At 50.2% G+C, this 22001-nt stretch overlaps 1 protein-coding gene across 2 annotated transcripts in view; it reads right to left on the bottom strand.

Moving 5' to 3' along the window:
• KDM6A (lysine demethylase 6A) overlaps positions 1 to 22001 on the bottom strand; it is a 1083812-nt gene that overhangs the window by 492118 nt on the left and 569693 nt on the right. For both annotated transcript variants that reach the window (XM_078658310.1, XM_078658311.1), the window contains one exon: positions 4928 to 5023. In XM_078658310.1, the coding sequence (XP_078514436.1) occupies positions 4928 to 5023 (96 nt within the window). The remainder of the gene's footprint in view (positions 1 to 4927; positions 5024 to 22001) is intronic.

Raw genomic sequence — 22001 nt, 5'->3', positions numbered from 1 at the left:
AGTGACTGCCATCTTTCAGATGGCAGGCACCCCCCAATCAGGATTAGGGATTGTGCTCACTCCCCCACGTGGGGTGAGCACACCAAGGGTGTAGTCACTCTAGGGTCAGTAGCCCATTGGCTACTGACCTTGAGACACCTAAACCGCCACCTAAATACCATATTTAGGGGGCAGCCTGAACCAAGAAGTCAGACAAGAAACCAGAAGAAGAAAAGTAGTAGGACCCAACAGCCGTGCCGAAGCTAATAGGAGGAAGACAGGTGGGAAAAATTAGACAGCCAGGTGTGCCCACCTCTGCCAACTCCACCCCTCAGATGTGGGGGAGGTGAGGTGAAGCCCACTCTTCAGTGCCCGCCATCTTTCAGATGGCAGGCACTCCCTGCAATGACAGCGTTGGGATTGGGGCGGAGTCGCGGGCAGCACCCTGCCAGGCACCTGTAGGGAGGCCCTTTTCTCTATGTAGAGTGCGCATGACTACTTTGGTGGGCCCCAAGGCCGACCAAACACTCAGGGTACACAGAGTGGTACAAGCCACTCCTCACCAGCCAGCTCACCTGCCCTCCCCCAACCACGCATACCCTACCTCCCTTCCACCCCCAACCAGGCATACCCCTGCCTTCTGCTTTCTTGCAGCGCGAGAAAGCAGAAAATAAAATGGTATTTAAAATGCCTTTTTATTTTCTGCTTCTGGCACTGCGAGAATGCAGTGGAGCGTCGCTCCGCCGCTCTAATGGAGGAGCTGCCCCTGACAAGGAGGGCTGGTCCGGCAATGGTCGAGGGAGCTGAAAGATAACCATTAACTGTGTGCAGAGCAAGGCCATACCTGGCAAGAGACAACAAACAATAAAACAGACAGTTTGGCCTGTAAGGCATGGTCAACCTAGGACATATGGGTGGCAAGATGACATCAACCACCGCTGGGGGAAGGTCAAATGTGTTCAGCTGTCGCTGCTCAATTGCTGCACATGAAGTTTGCGAAGGCCTTCGTGCAGAACCCTGCCCTCTTGCTGCGACAGCAAGTCCTACTGGACGGGCTGCACGATCAGAGGACATATGCTCATGCCCGGGTGGTCTGTATACCAAACGGTTTGTGCTCAATCCGAAGCCACTAGGATGACTTGGCCCCAGTCTGTCCTGATCTTCTTGAGAACTCTGGGCAGGAGTGGTATCAGTGGGAAGGCACACAGGAGTCCAGAGTTCCACTCAAGGCAGAATGAGTCTCTAAGCAATAGGTTTCGTAAACTAACACACAGAATTGCTGACATCGTGGGTTCTCTGTAGTGGTGAACAGATCGAGCCACTGATCTGCCCATTTACTGAAGAGACCTTGACCCAGCTCCGGATGTATTTGCCACTCGCGATCCACTAGCCACCAACAGTTGAGCTTGTCCATCCTGGTATTCAAAGGTCCTGCCAGGTGGCTCAACACAAAGATACCATGGAAGTCCAGTCATTTCCAGAGGTACATGGCCTACTGAAACATTGTCCGTGACCCCACCCTGTTTGTTGCAGTACTACATGGCGGTGGACCAGGTAAGGAGCCTGCCACTGACCCAATTACTGTTCCGCAACCATCACAACAGATAATTTGCAGTCTCCTCTAAAATTTGAACATGGTCGGAGAGGTCCCTTTGATGTCGAGCCCACTGAAACTTCAGATCCCCACTGCAGAGCCCACATATATCACCTGGCATCCTCGATCAGCAGGAGGCCATCAGTCCCAGCAGCCTCAGAGTCGACCTAACAGAAATCCAGGACCAAGGCTAAAAGACAGCGGTCATAGCCTGAATATCGAGTGGACTATCGAGTGGAAAGGCAAGAAAACAAATAGTGTCCAGATTGTCTTCAATTAAGAAAAACATCTGAGAAGGAGTCAGGTGTGACTACGGCACATTGATAGTGAAGCCCAAGGATGACAAGAGGCTTGCAATAGCCTGAAGGTGGTTGAGGACTGCCAGGTGTGAGCCAGCCTTTAATGTAGGGGAAGAGTGGCACCCCTGACCTCCAAAAGGTGTGTGCCCACACAGTCATCACTTTCGTGAACACCCGAGGTGCACTGGTGAGACCAAGGGGAAGCACAGTGAACTAAAAATGCTCCTCCCGACCACAAACAAAAGGTAGTGCTGATGGGAGGCCAGGTGGGTTTACAGATAGAGACGTCCTGTAGATCCAACACTCCTATCCAATCTCTATAGTCGAGAGGAGACCTGGGCCAGGGTGAGCATTTTGAACTTCTCTTTCAGGAGGAAGGGATTAAGAGGATGCAAATCCAGAATATTCCGAATTCTTCCATTCTTCTCGGGCACCAGGAAGTAGAGGAAATCGCTACCAGACCCAACGTCTGGCACCAGCAGTCTCTCGACAGTCTCTTTGGTCAAAAGAGCTGGCACTTCCTGCTGCAAAACGGACAGATGGTCCTACGTCAGTCACAAAGATGAATGTGGGACGTGCAGCTGGGCAAGAGAGAAAGGCATAACCTTTTCGAACAGTTTGCAGTACCCACTAGACCAATGCGATCTCTTGCCAATCCGGATTAAATCAGTGAATCCTGCCTCCCACCAGGTGGCTGTGACCCAGTAAGGGTACACAGGTAGAGGGTGGGTGGAGGGGAGACATGTTTGAGGTTGGGGGGTGCGGACAGGGCAGCATTCGGACCTAGGCCGCGGGGCTGGTGGGCACCACAGCCTCGTCCACAAAACAGTTGGGTTCCCAGCGCTGGAGGGACAGGCTGGCGATAGGGAATGCAAGTCAAGAGCCACTACAGCAATGTTGAAGTTGTTGCTGGCTAGACTAGTAACAAAGGCCCATAGAGTGATACACTCCTCAAAACGTTCAATGCCCGTATTCCCTGACAGGCGAACCACAATGAACAGCATGTCCATCACGGAGGACTAGAAATCGCCTACGAACCCAGTTGGTAAAACTGGTGCCAACAGCCAGTCTATTGGAGTATGCCATGTCCAAGCTAAACGAACCATGAACTTGGACGCATCACGACCAATCTGAATGGCCTGTGACAGAACAGGGAGGTGGTCTTCGGAAACACCTAGGAGTTAGGCCTTCGAATCCCACAAGGCATGAATATAGCAGCCCAGCAAATAGGTGGCATTAATTGACCGCAGAGCTAAACTGGCAGATCAGAAGAGGAGCTTTCCAAATGTCTTCACTTGCTTAGAGTCCCTGTCAAAGGGAAGGGGGTCTAGCTGGTGGAGTACTGCCTCACAAGGCAATCGGCAGAAGGGTGGTGTGAAAGAGCTGGGTAACCTGGAGTAGGGCATTGGCGTCTGGCAATTTGTTGGTTAACAGGAGGGCCAGTACAAGGCTTAGTCCAAGCTCCTAGTAGGGTGTCTGTCAAGGTCTCATTAAAAGATAGAGGAGGCGCAGAAGAAGTCAGGCTGCAGGACTTCGATCAGAAGGTTTATTTTCACCTCCAAGGTGAGGAGGTGGAGAAGGACTTCAGCGACCCTATGCATAACCATGGCGTTGAAGTAGAATGTAGATTCTTCCTTGGCTAAACCAGGCAGGGAGAAAAGGACTGACTCAGTAGAAGTTTCCAGGTCACTAGTTTAGTGCAAGTCCTCATACCAGCTATCATTGGCATAGGGCTGAGTGATCGCATCACCTTGGTCCTAATCATCATTGTCTTTCCAAAAAAGAGAATGTAAATAGTGCTTTCTGCCTTGCGGATTTGGCTGTGACGTTGTTCAAATGTGGACCAACGTTGGAAAAGAAAATGGTGGCCACCTCTTCCACCGGCAAAGTCACATAGGCGTCACCGTACCAGAGTCTGGGGTGTGTGTGGGTGGTGGAGGCAGCGTCAGTCCTGGAGCGGAGGAAAGAAACAGCTCAGAGGTCCAGCTGGCATCAGAGGTGAACTCACCTGGATAATGCAGGTGGAAGGCCTCTTTGCTCTGTGGGGTGCGAAGGTACCCAAGAAGGTGGTAAAGAATCTGAGCCACAGGAGCATTCGTGAGTGAAACTATTCTATCTGGTGCAGCATGGATGAAGGTCCTGGAAAATTGGTTGGACAGAACCAGCTGCATTATCAACTTCATAGTCAGCAGACTTCGGGTGAGGGATCATTGGCACTGCCCATGTGCTTTATCAGGGGAGTGAGAATGGAACATAGGAGCAGAACTCCCCTTTGGCCTCCCATGTTTTCTGTGCTTACCTGTAGATTCGGAATGCAATGAAGATTAGCCTCAAGAGCAGCTCAGTCGACTCCGGGAACGGAACCGGGAGCAAGCTTTGGACTTTGAGCAGGACTTGTAGTGGTCCCAACGCTGTATCTTCTGGTGCTTGGCAATGCAATTTCACCTCATGTTCTTTTATGGCCTTCTGGTTCATCGAGGAGCAGTTTCCAGAGGTCTTGGAGTTGTCGCTCGATCCCAGGCACCACATGCAAACCTGGAGGGGATCTGTTATGTACATATGTTTCCAACAGTGCCTACATGGCTTAAAACATGTCATCTTGGGGGGGTGACATACCTTGCACACTGTTGAAGAGAGAAAAGCAAAAAAGCAGCCCAAGAGACCAGAGAAGCTCCTAATCCACACAGAAAAAAAGGATCTGACCTAAGCTGATGCGAGTGGCGTCTTTATATGTCATGCACATCACTACTGGAGCAGAATGGCGTTCGTGCAGTCACAAAACCCCCCTTTCGGTGCGGAGAGGTACTATGATACACATTTTGGTATTGAGTGTGATGCCTGGGGACAATTCAACAGGTGAGTCATCTACAGTTAGAAGTCTCTATCAGAATGAAAGGTGCCTATTTTATAGTCCGTAGAAGACATGAGTAGGCCCTACGATGACTCCAGTCTCCAGCTTACACACAGATTTAAATGTCACATGCCTAATATTTTAAAGTAAAGCATGTATGAGCTTTAAATGGATTAGCAATGGTACAATGTCAGAAATGTATACCTGTAATTTTTGTGGAGTCAGGCACCACGAATGAGTTTGTTGTTGTACCGGTTGGTGTGACAAAGAATGCCCACTGCTCCAAGGATCTGAAGTGTTCTACAAGGTAAAATGTAAATTAAGACATTAAATAAGCAGCATGTACTTTTGAACTTAGCCCTTTTCAAAAGGAACAAACATTTGCAATACAATCGGTCTCGCTTTTGGGACCCTGTGCAAGAAAGTGGCCCTATATATACTGGACCAAAGTAAGGTACATTGTGTATAGAGTCCCCAGTCTCCAGAGGTATAACAGAGGTTAAAGTCAGATATGACCATTTCTCTCTAAAGTGGTTGATTGGTCGAGCAGTACGGCAGTATCAGACAGTGTAAAGCATTTGTTGTACACACTCAGTCAGCAAAAGGTTTCACACACTCAAGAACAGAACTCTAGGCCAATTGTTTTATATCAAAAGATGTAGTTTTATCTTAGAACCAACAGGTATCAAAATATAATTTTCTCATTATGAGTGACTTTAGGTATTTACTTTGCAAAGCGGCAATAGACTTTGTAAGAACAATAGCTACAGTAGTTGCAATAGGCAACACAATTTCAAAGAATGTAACGTTGAGTTCAATGGGTTTTTCTATGTAAATGCAGTTGATTACTTTAAGGATTACTTTTCTAACCACAGGACTGGATCCTGGATTCAGTCTCTGGACATAAGCTGTAAGCAGTTAAGTAAAAGCGTTTTGGTTACAGTTGTGATTTTTAAAGAACATGAATGTATTTTCAAAGTTGACACTTAGAAACTTTTTAGTGAGTACCCACCAATGTTATTCTATGGTAGGAAATTCAGGTCACAGGTAAAGTACGTTCTTGTTACTCTTGTAACCCAGTACTGGACTCCTAAGTTCAGCACTGGAGTCTCTAGCTAAGACAGGTAAGTCATTGCGCTTTCATAGTTGGTATGATTTTTCAGTATTATTTCTAGTTTGCAAAAATCGACAGAAGAAATTTCAGAGAAAAACAGTCAATGGATTCCTATGGAAGGAAATTCAACTTACTGGTAAGTACAGTTAGGATTACGTTTGCTGTTCAGTACTGGGCTAAAAGGTACAGGTGAGTATTTCGGAATTCGTTATTTAGCTGATTTTAGAAGAATATTTTAAAGCTTCAAAACTCCACACAAGAAATTTCAAGTGAAAACCAGTCAATGTTAACCTATGGCAGGAAAGTGAGTTATCAGCTTTTAGGAATGTACTCGACTGGTAGAGTTAAGGTTCTGGGCATAGACTCGGGGGTCTCCCAGGGTCAGAAAGGTACAATAGTTACACCCTCAGCAGCACAGAGGCAGCTGGGTGCAGAGAGAGTAGGCCCAATGCAATCCAATGGAGGGTAGGGGGCCTTTGGTTGGTGGCTGCAAGCAGGCGACGCGGCTGTGGGAGTTGAGCTCCTGGTCACTTACTCAGGGCAAGTAGGGAATTAGAGTAGGGTAGTAGTTGCACTTCCAGCAGCACTCGGTCGGCTGTGTGCAGGGTGCTTTTGAGTCGTCGGGTGCTCAATGTTATCCAATGGAAAAGTTAAACACGCATTTAAAATGAAATAGGTCTCGCCTTAGATTAAGTTAAAGCCATTTGCTCTGCTAATGGTATTGTACACCAAAGCAAATGGAATTAACTTAATGAAAGCCGAGACCTATTCCATTTTAAATGCTTGTTTGCATAGCGGTTTACACCGCCATAAGAACGGTGACAGCGATAAGGGGAACAAGCCATACGAGAATGAAAGCGGAGTCTTTTTGTCAGAGTTCCTGACTTTAGAAGTTGGGACACCTAGGTGCTAGTATCAGCGTCGGTTTAACGTTTCGTGCTTCAGTAAAATCACTTAATATCCACGTGCCCAAATTATTATTATTTTTAAACGCTAGGGTGGGACAATGAGCGGCAGGGTGGGACAATGAGCGGCAGGGTGGGTGAATGAGCGGCAGGGTGGGTGAATGAGCGGCAGGGTGGGTGAATGAGCGGCAGGGTGGGTGAATGAGCGGCAGGGTGGGTGAATGAGCGGCAGGGTGGGTGAATGAGCGGCAGGGTGGGTGAATGAGCGGCAGGGTGGGTGAATGAGCGGCAGGGTGGGTGAATGAGCGGCAGGGTGGGTGAATGAGCGGCAGGGTGGGTGAATGAGCGGCAGGGTGGGTGAATGAGCGGCAGGGTGGGTGAATGAGCGGCAGGGTGGGTGAATGAGCGGCAGGGTGGGTGAATGAGCGGCAGGGTGGGTGAATGGGCGGCAGGGTGGGTGAATGGGCGGCAGGGTGGGTGAATGGGCGGCAGGGTGGGTGAATGGGCGGCAGGGTGGGTGAATGGGCGGCAGGGTGGGAGAATGGGCGGGAGGGTGGGAGAATGGGCGGGAGGGTGGGAGAATGGGCGGTAGGGTGGGAGAATGGGCGGTAGGGTGGGAGAATGGGCGGTAGGGTGGGAGAATGGGCGGTAGGGTGGGAGAATGGGCGGTAGGGTGGGAGAATGGGCGGTAGGGTGGGAGAATGGGCGGTAGGGTGGGAGAATGAGCGGTAGGGTGGGAGAATGAGCGGTACGGTGGGAGAATGAGCGGTACGGTGGGAGAATGAGCGGTACGGTGGGAGAATGAGCGGTACGGTGGGAGAATGAGCGGTACGGTGGGAGAATGAGCGATAGGTTTTTAGAATGAGCAGGAGGGTGGGAGAATGAACGGTAGGGTGGGAGAATGAACGGTAGGGTGGGAGAATGAACGGTAGGGTGGGAGAATGAACGGTAGGGTGGGAGAATGAACGGTAGGGTGGGAGAATGAACGGTAGGGTGGGAGAATGAACGGTAGGGTGGGAGAATGAACGGTAGGGTGGGAGAATGAACGGTAGGGTGGGAGAATGAACGGTAGGGTGGGAGAATGAACGGTAGGGTGGGAGAATGAACGGTAGGGCGGGAGAATGAACGGTAGGGCGGGAGAATGAACGGTAGGGCGGGAGAATGAACGGTAGGGCGGGAGAATGAGCGGTAGGGCGGGAGAATGAGCGGTAGGGCGGGAGAATGAGCGGTAGGGCGGGAGAATGAGCGGTAGGGCGGGAGAATGAGCGGTAGGGCGGGAGAATGAGCGGTAGGGCGGGAGAATGAGCGGTAGGGCGGGAGAATGAGCGGTAGGGCGGGAGAATGAGCGGTAGGGCGGGAGAATGAGCGGTAGGGCGGGAGAATGAGCGGTAGGGCGGGAGAATGACCTGCAGGATGGGGGAATGAGGGTGGGAGAATGAGCTGTATGGTAGGAAAATTAGTGGTAAGGTGGAAGAATATGCGGTAGGGTGGGAGACTGAGTGGTTGGAAGACTGAATGGTAGGGAGAATGATTAGTAGGGCAAATGAGAGGGTTGGAGAATGAGGGCGGGAGAATGAGGGTTGGAGAATGAGGGCGGGAGAATGAGGGCGGGAGAATGAGGGCGGGAGAATGAGGGCGGGAGAATGAGTGCGGGAGAATGAGCGGTGAGGTGGAAGAATGAGCAGTAGGGTGGGAGAATGAGTGGTAGGGAGAATGAGTGGTAGGGTGTGCGATTGATTGGTAGGGAGAATGAGCAGAAGAGAGAATGAGCGGTAGGGAGACAGGTAGGGAGACTGAGCGGTAGGGTGGGAGACTGAGCGGTAGGGTGGGAGACTGAGCGGTAGGGTGGGAGACTGAGCGGTAGGGTGGGAGACTGAGCGGTAGGGTGGGAGACTGAGCGGTAGGGTGGGAGACTGAGCGGTAGGGTGGGAGACTGAGCGGTAGGGTGGGAGACTGAGCGGTAGGGTGGGAGACTGAGCGGTAGGGTGGGAGACTGAGCGGTAGGGTGGGAGACTGAGCGGTAGGGTGGGAGACTGAGCGGTAGGGTGGGAGACTGAGCGGTAGGGTGGGAGACTGAGCGGTAGGGTGGGAGACTGAGCGGTAGGGTGGGAGACTGAGCGGTAGGGTGGGAGACTGAGCGGTAGGGTGGGAGACTGAGCGGTAGGGTGGGAGACTGAGCGGTAGGGTGGGAGACTGAGCGGTAGGGTGGGAGACTGAGCGGTAGGGTGGGAGACTGAGCGGTAGGGTGGGAGACTGAGCGGTAGGGTGGGAGACTGAGCGGTAGGGTGGGAGACTGAGCGGTAGGGTGGGTGACTGAGCGGTAGGGTGGGAGAATGAGCGGTAGGGTGGGAGAATGAGCGGTAGGGTGGGAGAATGAGCGGTAGGGTGGGAGAATGAGCGGTAGGGTGGGAGAATGAGCGGTAGGGTGGGAGAATGAGCGGTAGGGTGGGAGAATGAGCGGTAGGGTGGGAGAATGAGCGGTAGGGTGGGAGAATGAGCGGTAGGGTGGGAGAATGAGCGGTAGGGTGGGAGAATGAGCCGTAGGGTGGGAGAATGAGCTGTAGGGTGGGAGAATGAGCTGTAGGGTGGGAGAATGAGCTGTAGGGTGGGAGAATGAGCTGTAGAGTGGGTGAATAAGCAGTCAGGTTGGAGAATGAGCGGTAGGGTGGGAGAATGAGCGGTAGGGTGGGAGAATGAGCGGTACGGTGGGAGAATGCACGCTAGAGTGGGAGAATGAGCTGTAGGGTGGTAGAATGAGTGATAGGGTGGGAGAATTAAAGGTAGGAAGAATGAGTGGTAGGGTGGGATAATTAACAATAGGGTGGGATAATTTACAATAGCGTGGGTGAATGAGCCGCAGGGAGAGTGAGGGCGGGAGAATGAGGGCGGGAGAATGAGGGTGAGAGAATGAGCGGTAGGGAGAATGAGCGGTAGAGTGGGAGAATGAGTGGTAGTGGGAGAATGAGTGGTAGAGTGGGAGAATGAGCTGTAGGGTGAAAGGAGGATCTGTGGGGTGAGAATGAGCATTAGGGTGGGTGAATGAGCAGTGGGGAGGGAGAATGAGCATTAGGGTGGGAGAATGAGCGGTAGGGTTGGTAAATGAGCAGTCAGGTTGGAGAATGTGCGGTAGGGAGAATGAGCAGTAGTTGGGAGAATGAGGGGTAGGAAGAATGAGCTGTAGGGTGGGAGAATGAGTGAAAAAGTGGGAGAATGAGCGGAAGTGAGAATGAGCTGTAGGGTGGGAGAATGAGCAGAATGTTATGTTATGTTAAAATTCTAGTAAAGCGCACATACACCCAACGGTTTCTTGGCGCTATGGGCAAAAGGAGACGGACAGAAAGAAGTGAGGGTAACAGAGAGGGGAAAAGGAAGAAGCCTAATCATGTGCTTTGCGGAACAGATAGGTTTTCAAAAGAGATCTAAAGTAGACATAGGAGGTGGTAAGTCTGAACTCCAAAGTAAGTGCATTCCAGAAGGAAGGAGCAAGAAACGAGAATCTGAGCCCACCATACTTCTTGCGTTTAAAGGTGGGCGTCGTGAGCAGAGCAAGGTGGGTAGACCGAAGGTTGTGTGATGGTAAGTAATGATGGAGGAGGGAGGAGATGAAGACAGGGCCGAGCCCGGCCAGGGCTTTAAAGATGATACAACCCAGTTTAAATTCGCAGCGCTTGGCTACTGGGAGCCAGTGGAGAATTTTTAAGTGGGGGGCGAACATGCTGGTGCCTGGGCTGGTGAAAGATCAGTCTTGCAGCCTGGTTCTGTACCAGCTGCAGACAGTTCAGCTGGTAGGCAGGGATGCCAACATAGAGGGAATTGTCATAATCTATCCTGGAAATTACAAGGGCCAGGAGTGCTAGGGTGAGGGATTCCGTGGTGAGAAAGCGAGATATCTTGCGAATCTTACGTAGGTGGAAAAAACTAGAGGAGACCACGGTGTTAATGTGGGGCTTCATCGAGAGGTCTCCACAAATGATAACCCCAAGGCTTTTAGCAGAATCAGCAGGGCGAGGAGGAGGGCCCAGGCATGGAGGCCAAAAATTGGAGCTCCATGGGTTGGAGGCACCCCCGATCAAGACCAGCTCGGTCTTGTCGGGGTTGAGCTTCATGTGGTTTGCTCCCATCCAGTCACTGATGAGACACAGGGTGGACTGAAAATTGTGGATGGATTGGTCCGAGGAATCAATGTCAAAGATCAGCTGAATGCCATCCGCGTAATTAAACGCGGTGACATTACTGCCTCGTAGGGAGCGGATGAGGGGGGTGAGGTACAAATTAAAAAGGAGGGGGGAAAGGGAAGAGCCCTGGGGGACGCCACATGTCAACCTAACTTTATCAGCAGAGAAGTGGGAAAGACGGACAGCCTGGTGACGGTCGCTCAAGAAGGAGCGGACCCACTCAAGGGCCGGCCCCTGGATGCCTGCATCCCCGACACGGCCGACCAGAATATCATGGTCGACCGTGTCAAATGCAGCCGACAAATCCAGGAGCACCAGAGCCTGGCTGATCTTGAGGTCCGCCCACCTCCGCAACTCCTCCATCACCGAAGGGATGACAGACTCAGTTGAGTGGGCGGGTCTAAAACCGGCCTGTTGGAGATCGAGAAACTGAGTGCGTTCGATGAATGGACTCAGAAAGTTGGTAACATGGGCCTCCAGTACTTTGCTGAGGTAGGGGAGCAGGGAGATGGGACGGAAATTACTCATAAGGGACGGGTCAGCATTGGGTTTCTTTAGGATAGGCACTGCTTCAGCGGTCTTGAAAGAGCTCGGAACCAAGCCCACTCTAAGCAAGTTATTGAGAAGTGTCAGAGGGGGTATAGGGCAGGCAGTGAAGGCCTCGCGTAGGACGTGGAGAGGGCAGCAATCAGTGAGGGAACCAGAGGCAACCTTCTTTAACAGGACCAGGAATTCGTCCTCCGAAATCGAGGGTATCTGTGTGACCGAATGGGGGTTGGGAATGGCAGGGGTAATGGTTGGAATAGATAAGGCTGAGGGGGCACGGCAGGAGATGCTATTTTTAATTTTAGCAATTTTGTCAACAAAAAAGAAATTGAGGGAGTCACAAAGTGCCTGAGAGGGAAGCGGTTTGATAGTGACCCTATCTGGGTGCGAAAGTTCTTCCACAATGGAAAAAATATCGTTTGCCTTAGTGGCTGAGTCTACGATTTTTTTTAGAAAAGTAAGCAGTTTTTGCCTGTATAATGCCTTGCTTATAATCTTTGAGCAGAGCCGCGAATACCAGCTTCTTCTCGGGGGCGTAGTCTCGCCGCCAGCAGCGCTCAGCCTGTCTGAGCTTAAGTTTCATTACTTTGAGTTCCTCTGAGAACCATCTTTGCGCGTCATGAGGCCGCTTTAGCTTAACGCGTTTGAGGGGAGCTACCGTGTCACTTGCTGATTCGAGCTATCGCTTTAAGCCTAAGGCCTGGGTGTCTGTGGAATCACACTCAGCGGGGGGGGGGGGGGGGGGGGGAGGCGGGACACGCCCTGAGTAAGGTGACAAATTCATTGAGATCGGCCCTATTCCAGTTCCTAGCTAAGAGGTTTCCCTCCAGGGTACGACTTGGGGGGTAATGACAAAGGAAAAAGTGATAATAAAATGGTCAGGGCAGGGAAAAATAAGGGGAGTAGAAATATCCAGATTAGAAGTCCAGACCTGGTCTAGCATATGGCCCTTGACGTGGGTGGCTGAGTGGATGTGTTGAGAGCAGTTCATACCGACTAAAAGGTCGGTAAAGGTGGATGAACTGACACACTCTCTAGCGTCAGAAGGCCAATAATTAAAATCCCCTAAAATCAGAATTGTTGACTTGTTTATTACCAGCTGAGAGAGTATGTCACCGAACATTGACGGAAAACTAGGCATAGGCTGAGGGCGCCGGTATACGAGGGCGCAAATAAAAGACGCCACCGAGGATTCAAGTCTAAGAATAAGGCAGTCAACCATAGGGATACTTGCAACATCCATTGAGGACAATCTAATAAGGTGTTTATTAATGGCTGCAACCCCTCCACCCGGTTTGCCCGAAGATCTATTGGCTTGAAGGATGTAATAGCCAAGCGGGACTGCCGCGAGGATATCGGGAAGGACTCCTCGTTAAGCCAAGTCTTGGTAACAAACAGTATGTCGGGTTTCTCCGATTCCAGGAGCAGAAGGGAGAATGAACTCTAGGGTGGGAGAATGAGCGGAAGGGAGAATGAGCGGATGGGTGGGAGAATGAGCGGAAGGGAGAATGAGCTGTGGGTTGGGGGAATGAGCGGAAGGGAGAATGAGCTGTGAGGTGGGAGAATGAGCAGAAGGGTGAGAGGGTGAGCGGAAGGGTGAGAGAATGAGCGGAAGGGTGAGAATGAGCGGAAGGGTGAGAGAATGAGTGGAAGGGAGAATGAGCTGTGGGGTAGGAGAATGAGCAGAAGGGAGAATGAGCGGAAGGGAGAATGAGCTGTGGGGTGGGAGAATAAGCAGAAGGGAGAATGAACTGTAAGGTGGGAGAATGAGCGGAAGGGTGGGAGAATGAGCAGAAGGGAGAATGAGCTGTGGGGTGGGAGAATGAGCAGAAGGGAAAATGATCTGTAGGGAGAATGAGCTGTAGGGTGCGAGAAGGAGCGGTTGGGTGGCAGAGAAACTGGGCGAGAATGAAGTGAAAGTGAAACAGAGATACAGTTCACCAAAGAAGAGTGGGAGGTAAGCAGAATATTGGAAGAGATGAACAATTGTTACTTACCTGTAAACAGGTGGTTCTCCAGTATTGGTGTCTTTCATAGATTAACATGCTTGAATATTCCCGGTGGTCTAAGTGGGAGTCCCACGGTAAATATCATAGCAATAAGATGCTAATAACATAAGTATGTAAAAACATAACACATAAAAATACACAGTAGAAATGCATAGAATTCCAAGACATAATTCCTACATAGGAATACATGGCAGAGAGAAAAAACACTTGCAACATATCCATGTCATTATGTTAGTCCAAACTGCAGCCAATCAGGCGCAAGCACCCATCCAGAACATTCTCCTCAGAGCTCAGTCCCTCAGATTTTCGTAGCACAGGAGTGACAATAGAATCTATGAGGAGAAGCGAGCCTCTGAGGGGAGGTGGGTGTGTCGCATGTGAATTTATGAAAGACACCAATACTGGAGAACCACCTGTTTACAGGTAAGTAACAATTGTTCTTCTCCAGTATTGGGGTGTCTTTCATATATTCACATGCTTGAATAGAATAGTGAGCAGTGGTAGCCGAAAAAGGCTCGAAGAAACCATGCAACAACATGGAAGAAAACTCCATAGACTATAATAAAGTCATGCAAGTAATAACCAGAAGCAAAATAACCATAATGGAGGAGGGAAGACAGAGGCTCACCTTAGTTAAAAAGATAGCGAAGCACTGCCTGTCCCACTGCCGTACCTGCGTCATTGATGGCATCCAGGCAATAGTGTCTTGTGAAAGTATGCCTGCTGGACCACGTGGCCGCTCTGCAGATTTGATGAAGCGGCACACCGGCAAACAGGGCAGCAGAAGATGACATCGCCCTGGTGGAATGGGCTCTCACGGAAGACTGAAGAGGCTTGCCGGCTTGCTGATGGCAGAAAGCAATTGCTGAAGAAATCCAAAGTGCAATAGTTGGCTTGGTAACAGGACATCCCTTGCGCATGCGTCCATAGGCAATGAATAGTTGATCAGACTTGCAAAAAGGTGCCGTCCTATTGATGTAAAATTCAAGACATCTTTTAATGTCCAAGGAATGTAGGCGTTGCTCTGCTGGAGATTGAGGATTGGCAAATAATTTTTTTAAGAAAACAGGTCCGTTAATGTGAAAGCCAGTAGGTACTTTAGGAAGGAAAGTAAGGTTGGTGCGAAGCACTACACAGTCCAATTTGAATTGGAGAAAGGGAGGTTTAATGGTGAAAGCGTGAATATCGCTTACTCTTCGAGAGGATGTTCTGAGCAAGGAGAAGGGCTACCTTCCAGGTGAGAAATTTTAAGTCCGTTCTGTGGATGGGCTCGAATGGTGCTTTCATTAGTTGAGCCAGTACGACTTTAAGATGCCAAGTGGGAGGACGCTGCCGAATGGGCGGAAACTTCCGGAATAATCCTTTGAAAAACTGGTGAATGACTCTTGACGGTAGCGGGAAATCGCCGCCGAGAAGACTCTCAAAGTGGAATGTGAAAGTCCTGATTGAGCTAGTTGCAGAAAGAACGGAAGAAGCTGATCTGGAGTGGAATGAAGAGGATAATTATTGGCATCTGCGCACCAATGACAAAACCTCTTCCACTTGAGTTTGTAGGTTTTGACTGTAGACGGAGCTCTTGCCTGAGTGAGAATGTCCCTGCATGCTGGTGAAATATTTAAATGGCCAAATTCAAGGTGCTCAGGATCCAGGCCGATAATTTCAGAGATGAGGGGTTTCGGATGACTTATTTGACTCCCGTCCATCGTGAGGAGATCCGCTCGAGGATACAGAAGTATGGGCTCGCACTGGGAAAGGAGAAGCAGCTCCGAGAACCATGCTTGTCGAGGCCATCTGGGAGCGATCAGGAGGATGTGGCAAGGTTGTCTCCGCATCTTCCAAAGCCCGCGAGGAACTAGTGGAATCGGAGGGAAAGCGTAGGCAAATAGATCGCACCAGTTCATCAAAAGGGCATTCCCGCACGATCCGGGGTGGGGATGCCAACGTGCGTAAGATGGGCATTTCCAGTTCTCCGGTGTTGCAAAGCAATCCAAGGGTGGATGACCCCACCGTCGAAAGACGTGGATCTGCTGAGGGAATCCGCTAGGATGTTGGAGACTCCTGGCAGATGAACGGCAGTCAGGGTGACGTGGTGACTGATTGCCCAATCCCAGATCGACTGTGCCAGACAAGACAAGAGAGGAGATTTGGTGGCGCCCTGTTTGTTGACATAGTGAATGCTGGTCGTGTTGTCCGTTTGGATGAGGACTGACTCTCCCTTGATCAAAGGATGGAACGACTTGAGTGCTAGAAAGATAGCCATCATTTCCAGCCGGTTGATGTGCCAAGAGCGCTGAGGCAGAGTCCATTTGCCTTTGATCGACAGACCATGAAGGTGAGCACCCCACCCTTCTAAGGATGCGTCCATCGTCAGCGTGAGTTCCGGAGCGGTGATGAGGAAAGTAACCCCTGCCGCGATGTTGGACTGTTGCGCCCACCACTGGAGAGCCGCTTTCATGCAAGCGGTGACACAGACCATGTCGTTGAAGGATCCGGTGACTTGACGCCATTGCCCGTCCAGTTCTTCCTGAATAGGGCGAGTTTTCAATCTACAATTCGGGATCAGAGAAATGCATGATGATGCCAGCCCCAGAAAGGACTTCAAGATCCGGACTGAAACGGACTGTTTTGCACAAATACGAGCCACAAGGCGTAGTATCTTCAGCTGACGCTCGTGAGACATGAACGCTTTGGATACGGATGTGTCCAGGGTAACGCCCAGAAAGGTTCTGCAGAGAGCTGGGACTTCGACATTGATGGAGAGGCCGAGGGAGCGGAAGACCTCCTGACAGCGTTGAGTGTCCAGAGCCAACTGGCTGCGAGATTGAGATTTGAGAAGGCAATCGTCCAGGTATGGAAAAATGTGGACGCCCTGGAGCCGCAGGTAGGCGATCACAGGAACTCACACTTTCGTGAAGACACAAGGGGCGGAGCGTAGGCCGAAAGACAGCACCAGGAACTGGAAGTCTCTCTGTCCCACTCGGAAGCGCAAGTACTTTCGATGACGTGGAAGAATTGGGACATGAAAGTAAGCGTCACAGAGGTCGATGGTGGTCATGTAGTCGTCTTGGGAGAGAAGACGCAAAATCTCCATGAGCGTGAGCATACGAAAAGATTGGGATTTGAGATTTGTTCAGCGCTGGTAAGTCCAGAATCGGACGCCAGTCTCCTGATTTCTTGAGGATAAGGCAAAAACAGGAATAGAACCCCCTTCCTCTTTGGAACTACTTCGATGGCACCCTTCGTAATCATAATCCAAATTTGTTGGAACAACTCCTTGAGGTGGGGTGGAGGCGGGCCGGATGGATGAGTGGGAGGAGAAATCTTGACGAACTCCAAAGCATGGCCCTTCGCTACAGTGTCCAGAACCCATCGGAGGTGATGGAGGACCATTGAGAAGAGAACAGGGAGATTCGACCTCCAACTTTTGGGGGGAAAGGCAAGTCATTGTCGTTTAGAGGTAGATCCTCTATATGCAGACTTTCCTCGATAGGATTTGGAGGAATGCTGACGGGAGGACTGCTGCTGCTGGGAAGAGTAGCGCTGATTACCCTGGTTATAGGAGCGGTATATTTTTGATGAGATCCTCCACGAAAATTCGAGTTGGTGCCGCGTCCACATGCGCCACGAAAAGTTTTTTTTCGGAACTGTAAGGCCCCTAAAGAGCGAGCAGTGTCGGTGTCCTTTTTAATGGCTTGGAGAGCCTCATCAACATGTGCTCCAAAGAGTGACTCTCCTTCGTACGGCATATCAAGGATCTTTGCCTGTACCTCTTGACGAAACGAGGTGGAGAGGAGCCATCACTGTCGCCGCAACACAGCTGCCCCTGCAAGCTGTCGGAAACCAGTCAATGCGATGTCTACTGAGCAGTCTATGATCTCCTCAGCTGCTCTCTCTCCGTCCTGCAGAGTTTTCAAGGCTTCAGCCCTGGAGGGCTCCGGGATGAGGGCTACAAGGGCAGCCATGTCAGACCACATCTGACTATCGTATCGCCCTAGAATAGCTAAAGCATTCGCTGCTCTCACCGTGGTAGAGGCCATTGATGAAAATTTCCACAAAATGTCGTCCAGGCGACGACCCTCCCGATCTGGAGGAGCTGTAATAGGTGATGCTGGGTTCCTTGAGCGTCGCTGAGCAGCTTGAGTGACCATCGAATCTGGCTTCGGCTGCGAAATCAGGCACGCAGGGGAACCACTGGGTGCCTTATATTTCTTTTCTAGGCGAGGCATTTGTGCAGGGATGGTATTTGGTGTCTGCATAAGTTTCAACCCTTCGTTCCATATGAAATCAATAATGGGGACTGTATGGACCTGCTTAAATGGTTGATTCTTAAAATCATAAAGAAAACAGTCCTCTTCTCTTTGGACTCTTGGCAGTTTAAAGCGTTGAGCCGCTCTGTCCATTAACTGATGGAAGCTGGCAATGTCCACTGGCGGGGAATCCCCAGGTGTCACTGGAGGAGGGGACGGCGTCTGGATTTGGTAGTCGTCCCAATCAGAATATGGTGTTGTCGTCGTCATCATCCTGGACTTCGCCCTCTTCACGATCAGGGCGAACGTCATCCTCGTCATCGGCATACACAGTATTGTGTATCCGGACTGACGTCTGGACTTGCGGGGACGGTGCAGAAGGTGGTGGTAGCGGATCTACAGGAGGATGTACTATAGGCACAGGTGCTGCTGGTACTGGCGAACCCCGATGTGATGGGGGAAATCGCCTGTTATAATCCTCCAACATATGTTGTAGGTTGGAAAGAAGAGACAGAGGCAGTGTCGCTGTTGGAACCTGCACAGCTTGTTCTTCATCCTGAAAATAATTCTCTTCAGGTTCCTCACCATAGTCTTGGCACTTCATGACTAATTCCGAAGGACTGCTTGCCTCCCCAAAAGGGCCACCGTCTTCCTCTTCTGAACCAGACCCAGTGGCAAACAATGGCGAAGGTGGCTGCTTGTCGTCTGGAATAGACAACTGGTCTACCTGAACCTGAGACGTTGGTGTAGTGGGCCGATGTTGGAAAAACCAGAACCTGACGTTGGAAGTGGCAGCAATGGCAAAGATGCAAAAGAGGAGGTAGTCACAGTCAACAAAGTCGTCGTCGACTTAGCTGATGACGACGGCAGAGGAGTCGACAAAGAGGCAGATGAGGATTCCGCAGTCGACTGTGCCACCGTCGACGATGCTGTCCCCGTCGACGAGGTCCTCAACGTAGACGACGAAGTGGCCGTGAAGATGCTGCCGTCGACAAAGCACTCGTCGACGGGATCGACAATGAAGATCCAACAGCTTTCGACGATTAAGTTTTCGTCGACGACGAGAGAATTTTCTTTTTCGTTGACAAGACAGGTCTAGAGCCCATAGATACCTTCGTCGACAGAGGACGTCGACGTAACTGTCGTCGACGACGAGCCAGCAGCAGATGTCGTCACAGGAGCCGGAGACGGCAGATCTAGTCGTCGGGACGATCGTCTACACTCCAGTCGACGATTTAACATGCTTCTTGGTGGAAACATGACTGGAAGTAGAAGAAGACGCCCGAGAGTCATATCTCGTGGGCGTGGGCGAAGCAGGAGGAGGTGAAGACACCGCAGGAGCCACAGAAAGAGAGAGTTTTTTTCTTTAGAAATGGAGAAGGCAAGCCCTGCACACTGCTACGCTTACTGGCTGCTTTAGAAGTACTAGACATAAGGCTGTCAGCGTCAGAAAGAGTGTTATCCTTGTCCTTAAGTCTCTGCAACCAGAGGAGGAGACGACCTTCCCGGTCTTTAAGGGTCTTAGTAGAAAAGGTCCTGCAAAACTTACATTTGTCCACCTCAAGGTCCGGGTAAAGACAATATATACACTTGCTGTGGGGATCTTCAGAGTATAAGCGCAGTTTCCCACTGGAAGAACAGGGTCTAAATAAAGACTTCTTACTTGAAGACATGTCAAACACTGGAATCCAGAAGAAAAGTTGAGAAAAACTGAGCAGAGCTCAGGGAGACTCCCTTCACACGACATGTGGTAGAAAATCTGAGGGACTGAGCTCTGAGAAGAAGGTTCTGGAGGGGTGCTTGCGCCTGATTGGCTGCAGTTTGGACTAACATAATGACATGGATATGTTGCAAGTGTTTTTTCTCTCTGCCATGAATTCCTATGTAGGAATTATGTCTTGGTGTTCTATGCATTTCTACTGTGTATTTTTATGTGTTATATTTTTACTTACTTATGTTATTAGCATCTTATTGCTTTGATATTTACCGTGGAACTCCCACTTCGACGACGGGGAATATTCAAGCATGTGAATCTATGAAAGACACCCCAATACTGGAGAAAGGGTCTGATGAGAGAATGAGGTGCAAAGAATACTAGGAGAAATGGAGGAGAGTAACATTGTCAGAACAAGTAGCAGAGGTGTGAGGGAACATGGCAGAGGCAAGAGAACAAGAGACATAAGCTTGAGTGTGAAGAGGAAACTCACATGAATGGATGAAACCAGAGGACAGAAGGGGAGTTAAAAAGAGAACTGGGAGAGAGGAGAGCAGCATGAGGTAGTGAGGAAAAGTGGGAGAGAGATGAGAGCAGCATGGGGGAGTGATGAAAACTGTGAGAGCGAGGAGAACAGGATGGGTAGTGAGGACATATGCGAGAGGAGAAAAGGGCGGAGAAGCGAGGAAAACTGTGAGAGAGTAGAACAGGGCGGGGGACTGAGGGAACTGGGAGAGAGAACAGGGTGAGGAGCAAGGGAAGCTGGGAGAGAGATGAGAACAGGGTGGGGGAGCGTGGAAAACTGTGGTAGAGAGAGCAGGGTGGGGGAGCGAAGGAAACTGAGGGAGGAGAAACAGGTGGGGGAGTGAGGAAAACTGGGAGAGGAGAGCAGAATGGGGAGTGAGGAAAACAGAGAACAGGGTGGGGAAGCGAGGAAAAGAGAGAGCAGGCTGCCGGGGGGGGGGGGGGGGGAGAGGACCATGAAAAAGAGAATTAAAGAGACAGAGGTAAAGGCCAGCAGCGCCAGTGAGAGTGGGGCTTCAGTAGGTTGGTGAGGGGCTGCAATGCCCGAAGAAAGCTTGGCTGAGTGGTATGGGGAAAGCAGGAAAGCCAGGAAAGAAGATTAAAGAATCAGGCTAGAGATGGGCAGCAGCTCAGAAAGATGGGATGGAGAAAAGTGAAAGAGAAAAACTACTAGTAAGAAGGGCCATTGGTGCGGTGCAAAGAAAGCATCTTTAACAGCACAGGGGCCCCACCCCTGCCTGCCATGTCTGCTCGCAGCCTCGTGGCTGTGCCCTGAGGGCCCCCACGCACCGAGCACTCCTTGGCCCCAGTTTGTAAATCACTAAGGCCAAATATTTCTTGATAAGCCCGGGTGGGGGGGGTGATAGGATACGGGGGCCCTTGACAGTACACTCCTAAAGGACCCTACGCCTTTGCTCCGCCACTAATATTGACATATTCACAACAAATTAGTCATTGTAACTTATTTGTTTGATAATGCTAACAAGCACTATCAAAGCCAATAGTTCTGGCTTGTTTTAGGTGCCTCTCCGTAGTTGTGTTAGTTATTTATTTGAGGAGTATTCTATAGGGTGAACATGATATTCTATAGGGTAAACATGACCCCTAAGGGGGTTCAGAGCGCTGTATAAAAAGCAGACACGGTAAATAGCAAAACACAAAAACAATTCAGAGAGAGGCTGAAAGAGCTGCTGAGGGTGCTTGCAGTGTGAAGCGCGGAACCGGGACAGTTGACCACAGCTATGTAAAGTCTGTGGTTTGTGTGCTTTAAGCCATCAGGCTGGTGGGCGCTTTATAAAACAAGCTGGACAGCCTGAAGCATATAACGCCAGCATAGCACCCAAACACACATGGTAGAATAATGAGTGGTTTCATGAAGAACAGGGCTGTGACAGAAAAAGACAGCCTATATGTAAGTGGGAGTGTAAAGAGGCTTAGCTATGAATACACGGCCTCTCTGAAATATTGGCTCTATAAAATAAGATTGTCGAATTCAAATGTGCAAAAACGCGGGCCTGAGGGATGCCAGTTACATATACGAGAGTGATTTTAAATAGCTTTTGTTATTTGGTCACACACAAAAAATGGACTCTGCTCCATTCAGAGCACCGACAGAGTGCTGCTTTCACCTGTCATCTTTCCATGTATAAGACAAGGTTGCAGCTTAAATTAAAATGCTTAGGTTCTTATCTCCTTCCCACAGGAAAGCAAATCTGTGTTGAAAACCGTAAAATTAAGAGGAGAGCAAGGAATAGCATAATTTAGCAAAAAAATCATGCCACCAGACTATGAGCCGTAATATGACTGGAGGGATAGGTCCAACATTAACAAGATACTCCCTGCTAACTCAACCTCCTGAAGGTGGTGCTCTGAAGAGCAGATGAAAGAGGAAAACCTGTCTATATTTAACACGCCCGCTCTTCGCTTCTGCCCCGCAAGCTTTCTCTTTGGCAGTTACTTTGCATAGCAGTCAGCAGCCTAGGAGTGTTCATTTCAACGAGTGGTAGGATGTGTGTTCAAGTCAATTTTAAGAAATGTGCTCAC

The sequence above is a fragment of the Lissotriton helveticus genome, chromosome 8 (genome assembly GCF_964261635.1).
Source record: "Lissotriton helveticus chromosome 8, aLisHel1.1, whole genome shotgun sequence".
In the NCBI taxonomy this organism is placed as follows: Eukaryota; Metazoa; Chordata; class Amphibia; order Caudata; family Salamandridae; genus Lissotriton; species Lissotriton helveticus.
This window is presented reverse-complemented; position numbering and strand designations above follow the sequence as displayed.